Below are 3,460 nucleotides of genomic sequence, written 5' to 3'. Positions count from 1 at the left end.
CCTCAGGCTTCACCGCGCAGCATTGCGCTGGATAGGATATTGTCAGTCCCCTTTCTTTCATAGTCTAAGCATTCCATGGACCGAGTCAATAACCCAGCGAGTCAGTAATAAGGAACATCCAAACCAGAGGCGTAACCAACATAGACGTAACATTGACAACTGTACACACCGCATCATAAAATACCAAAAACATAATCATAACCATCTTACTTTTAATGGAGAAATAGCCAGCATACGAAGAGAGCTCTGTTCCGACGCTTCCAGCAGTTCACTTTAGAACAAAGAAAAAACACGAGCAGCCCAAGTTCAACCACTCGTCCCTTGAAATGACGATGGCTTGAGGAGCCCAAAATAACTGTATTCGGCATTCTCAAAAACTATAATTCGTGCGTAGACTTCCACTTCCACTTCCCAAAGAGTTAATCATGATGACTTATCTGCCTCAAACAAAATAGAAGTCGGTGGCTCTTCTACGAAGTTAATCCTGAAAAATCGGTTACTTGATCTGAAATTAACCGTTTTTGTGAAATATCTAGTCCATTTAATTCATCAACATTTCATAAACCATTTGATCTCAACAGACATATGCCCTGGGAGCGAATTTTATGAGAGCGCATTATTTTCGAGGAGAATTGTCCTAGGAGCGAATTATCCGGGCGATAAAACACATAACAGCCTCGCCAAACAAACCTGTAGATACCATCTGATTGCACTACTGAAAAATCTCCACCATTTGTGCGAGTCCTTGCAATTGAGCCACATTTCTCGCAAACTGGGGAAATCCTTTATTTTGACAATCTTGTCACAATTTTTCGTCGGATCAAAATCTTAGATCATATAGTACTATATGGTCTAAGATCAAAATGCATTGATTATTAATTGTCAAGTCAACGTCAAGATTTTACAATGGGAATAGATTATTACGGAGTTCTATCAATACAAAGAAATAGCAATGAACTTGAAATACGTAAAGCGTAAGTGCACGTACAAGGTCTAGCGGCAACCCCAACGGCCTTCTTTGAAGGTACCGAAATTTAGCATTAGAATTCAACCCTGAACGGCTCCAAGACGATGGCACACACAAAATTTTTGCATTGATTGGTGAAGCGTACGAAGTGCTTAGCAATCCTTTACTAAGGGCTGTATTTGACCAATATGGAGAAGAGGGACTAAAACGAGGAGTGCCTGGACCTGGCGAATATATACCTTCGTACCATTATCATGGAGATCCCTTGCGCACTTATAAGTAATTAGCATAAGGAAGGCACTAAAATTGATTCTGTTACACATCTCAGGGAGTTCTTTGGAACAGCTTCCCCATATGCCGACCTCTTGAATTATTTAAAAGATCCTCCTTCATTATACGAACTGCCCGAGGTAAGAGGAGTGAGGAAGAAACAACCTCCAATTTATCATCCACTGTGTCTTACTTTACACGAGATATATTTTGGCGGAGTGAAAAAAATGAAAATACGACGGCTTCAATTCATCGGTTCGGATTGTATACTGACTGAGCTGAAGGAAAACATTTTATCAGTTCCGATTAAACCTGGAATTAAACCGGAAACTTTAATTATATTTCCAGAAGAAGGAGATCAAAACCCACTACACATCCCAGGTAACGCTTTTAATTAAAAATTTGTTTGGTGTTGTCATGGGCGTACGCAGCTTTTGGTCTAGGGAGGGGCAAAAAATAAAATTGGCGGAAAAAAATTTTTAATGAAACACATAATACACATTTTCATTTTTAGTAGGTAAATAGTTACTAAAAACGTCTTCAAAATTATTATATCTCAAACTATTAGTTATTACCGCTTTTATATCAATTAAGTTTGTATTAAATATGCAAAAAAAAACACGGGGCGAAAATAGATAGGTAGATATACAGGCCATTTCGGTATATCCGTAGAATGTAAGGTAAATCGGTAGATCTACCGAAAAATCGGTAGACGGAACATAACTGGCGAGTATGGTGACCACTGCACAGTGGTTGGTGTTAACGCGCGATTAGTGAACGATAACTTCGCTCAGCCCGACGGCAGGCGAGCGGGGCTGTCGCCTAGCTATGCAGGTGCCGATGTGCCGAGTAATCTGATGGGAATGGGAAAAGCGATTTTCGGGATCGGTACCCTAATTTATAGCTTTAAACCTCTTTTATTGCTTAAATCTCAAAGGAAAAGGTTTTGAATTAGAAGCCAACAAAGACAATTCTTACAGATATTTTTTAACAAACATAAAACGTAACCTGTGGCCAGGCCAGGGGGGGGGGCAACAGCCCCCCCTTGCCCCTCCCTCGGTACGCCCATGGGTGTTGTAATTTCCTTATCCTTACAGCGGATGTTATCTTTGTAACGAAGGAGAGAGAGCATGAGTGTTTCACACGCCAGAATAACGACTTAATTATGCGCGTGGAGATTTCTCTTGAAGAAGCACTACTAGGTACCACAGTAACTGTGTCGACAATCGATCATCGCACCCTGAGAGTTCCAATCACCGATGTGGTGAGGTAAAGTATACGTGCTATCCAGGTAAGAGTAATAGATGTATCTTTTTCAGCCCAAGTTACGAAAAAGTAGTTGAAAATGAAGGCATGCCCATTTTAGAAAATCCGGAAAATAAGGGAAATTTGATTATCAGGTTTACAATATCTTTTCCGCAGTACATTCCCCAATCAAGCAAGGACGTGTTCCAGAAAGCATTTCATTTAGTTAAAATCGGTGGAGGTTTTCATCACGAGATGATCAATAAGATGATATTGGCTGATAAAATTATGAGAATCGATCCTTGCGAACAACTTCCACCTTTGTAGACTACAAAATTAATAATAGCATAACTACAAAATGTGTTTTTTTATAATTCCAAGCCTCTTCTGGTATAGCTAAAAACCCGAGTAAAAACCTTTTAGAAATTTGGGTAATCTAAATGCATCTTCTTGAAGATAGCACCACCACGTTTCACATACCTATATTTAAACCTTTCACGATAGTATGTGAATGATTTTAAGCATGCTCGAAAGTTTTCGGACACATAATCCATAATTTTTGTTGTAATGGAGTCTATTGTATACATTCTACTTTTATAATATACAGGGTGGTTGGTGCCTAGCGCGACGCAGCATAGGGATTTCAATAGTATTTTCTTTATAGTCAATTACTAGCTCCCCTAATTATTTTAGAGCAAAAGTCTAAATAGGTTTTTCTCAGAGAAAAAAATACTGCATCTGTTCATACTATTACTCATAATTTTCCGCTTTTCAAAACCGTAGAAATCGACAAAAAAAAGGTTCATTTTACAATAAATCAGATATGCCTTGGAATTACCTAAAAAACCAGCGATCACGTTTCAGTATTTGCCTTTGACGTTTATTAAATTTAAATTTATACTTGTTTACAAATTAGTTAAATAACTGCAAGTGCAATAACGTTCAAAATGTCGGTCAAAACCATCAGTTAAACGACAA

The 3,460-nt window shown here is 38.6% G+C and overlaps 1 protein-coding gene across 1 annotated transcript; it reads left to right on the top strand.

Annotated features, from left to right (window-relative positions):
• The first annotated feature begins 785 nt into the window (after positions 1 to 785).
• LOC116172344 (dnaJ homolog subfamily B member 13-like) lies at positions 786 to 2,828 on the top strand. The gene is made up of 5 exons (XM_031489549.1): positions 786 to 974; positions 1,025 to 1,246; positions 1,296 to 1,618; positions 2,335 to 2,506; positions 2,557 to 2,828. The coding sequence occupies exons 1-5, from the start codon at positions 907 to 909 to the stop codon at positions 2,807 to 2,809; spliced, it is 1,038 nt and encodes a 345-aa protein (XP_031345409.1). The 5' UTR covers positions 786 to 906; the 3' UTR covers positions 2,810 to 2,828.
• Positions 2,829 to 3,460: the final 632 nt, after the last annotated feature.

The sequence above is a fragment of the Photinus pyralis genome, unplaced genomic scaffold (genome assembly GCF_008802855.1).
Source record: "Photinus pyralis isolate 1611_PpyrPB1 unplaced genomic scaffold, Ppyr1.3 Ppyr1.4_LG5, whole genome shotgun sequence".
Classification (NCBI taxonomy): Eukaryota; Metazoa; Arthropoda; class Insecta; order Coleoptera; family Lampyridae; genus Photinus; species Photinus pyralis.
The sequence above is the reverse complement of the archived record's forward strand: the minus strand, read 5'-3'. Positions and strand labels throughout refer to the sequence as shown.

Coding starts and splice junctions, on each gene's coding strand:
- LOC116172344 (XM_031489549.1), top strand. CDS start 907: ATGGGAATAGATTATTACGGAGTTCTATCAATACAAAGAAATAGCAAT. Junction 975..1,024: donor GAACTTGAAATACGTAAAGC/GTAAGTGCACGT, acceptor CCTTCTTTGAAG/GTACCGAAATTTAGCATTAG. Junction 1,247..1,295: donor GATCCCTTGCGCACTTATAA/GTAATTAGCATA, acceptor TACACATCTCAG/GGAGTTCTTTGGAACAGCTT.